This window comes from Lepisosteus oculatus, chromosome 2, assembly GCF_040954835.1.
Source record: "Lepisosteus oculatus isolate fLepOcu1 chromosome 2, fLepOcu1.hap2, whole genome shotgun sequence".
In the NCBI taxonomy this organism is placed as follows: Eukaryota; Metazoa; Chordata; class Actinopteri; order Semionotiformes; family Lepisosteidae; genus Lepisosteus; species Lepisosteus oculatus.
Genome location: NC_090697.1, coordinates 3,776,759 through 3,778,220, shown reverse-complemented (window position 1 = coordinate 3,778,220; position 1,462 = coordinate 3,776,759). Strand labels below are relative to the sequence as shown.

The 1,462-nt window shown below is 33.5% G+C and overlaps 1 protein-coding gene across 1 annotated transcript; it reads right to left on the bottom strand.

The window, feature by feature from the left end:
• Positions 1-625: 625 nt before the first annotated feature.
• On the bottom strand, positions 626-1,247 carry LOC138225409 (trace amine-associated receptor 1-like). The gene has a single exon (XM_069185533.1). It carries the CDS (start codon positions 1,208-1,210, stop codon positions 626-628), a length of 585 nt encoding a protein of 194 aa, XP_069041634.1. The 5' UTR covers positions 1,211-1,247.
• Between the last annotated feature and the right edge of the window lie 215 nt (positions 1,248-1,462).

Genomic DNA, 1,462 nt, shown 5'->3' with positions numbered 1-1,462 from the left:
TGTATTCTTAGAAAAGGATAAAACATAATAACCTTTTATGAAGTACAGTATATAAACTTTATAACTTTAGAACAAGCACGTTGAAACCATAACCCACTGTAAGTCATCAAGTTAAAGACTTTGATGCATAAAATATTTAGGTGGAATACTGTTGTGTACTTTTTTATATTTAGCTACCACTACCATCTACTGTGTTTACATTAGGTACCCTCTATCATTCTCTTCTGTATGTGGTCACATCTATTAATAGATTTGAACAGATACATCATAAAAAGACAATTGGATTTCATATGGGTGGATATAAAACACATATTAATAAAACGTTTTAAAAACTTAATTGAAGATAACCTTCCCAGTGTATCTCCAGATGCTTCCAACTTTATTAACAATTTTCTATTGGTTGCATTATAGTCTAAATATCTGATCAACATTTTAAATTTATACTCCTCCACAAACATCTTTGTTAAGTTTAATTTTATTTTATATTCTCACAGGTTTTGTATGGGAAATAGAATACCACATCTCACACAACTGTGAACTGTAATCATTTTCAAAGTTTATTTAGAAGAAATAAAAAATCTACTATATATTTTGCTTACTATAAAAATCTTACAATGACAGAACTTTAATTTTTAATTAGTTTTGTTCTTGAGGAATTTGCTTGAAATATTTTGCCAAACACAATCATACCAAGAGCTTTTCTGAACCAGCTGTAAAAGAAAGCATAGACAAGAGGATTAAATGTAGAATTTAAGTATCCTAGCCACACAAGAGTGTCAAATAGGACAGGTGGAGTTGAATAATTAAAAATAGGATCCAGGCTGACAGTCAAGAAACATGGCATCCAGCAGCAGAGAAAGACCCCCATCACTATTCCCAGAGCCTTCGCAGCTTTTCTTTCTGTCTTGCTTGAGGTCATTGTTTTGCTGTCTTCTGAGCTCTTACTCTGGGATACGAGGCCTTCAATTGCCCTGGCTTGTCTCCTTGCTACAAGGAAAATGTTCAAATAGATTCCTAACATAATAAATCCAGGGATGTAAAATGCCAGCAGGGAAGAAATCAGGCTAGATATTTCAGTCTGTATCAGAGTACAGCCCCCTACACAATATATATTCTCATAGTAGACATCTTCTATGCCCTTTATATTTAACTCCAGAAAAATCAGTCCAAATCCAATAACAGCTGAAACACTCCAACTAATGACAACCATGAAAAGTGCAACATAAATAGTGATTTTAGTTTGGTATTTTAGTGGTTCACACACAGCATAATATCGATCAATTGAAATGAAGGAGAGATGGAATATAGAAGTAGTACATAACATGGTATCAATACTGGAATGGATTTTACAAAACAAGTCTCCGTAGTACCAACAAGTTTCAAGGGATCGGACCATACTGGGAGGCATAACAAATCCTCCTAATAACAAGTCAGCAACTGCTAATGAGAGAACGAGAAAATT

Bases quoted from the DNA above. Each gene is read 5' to 3' on its own strand.
- LOC138225409 (XM_069185533.1), bottom strand. From the start codon at position 1,210: ATGGTTGTCATTAGTTGGAGTGTTTCAGCTGTTATTGGATTTGGACTG.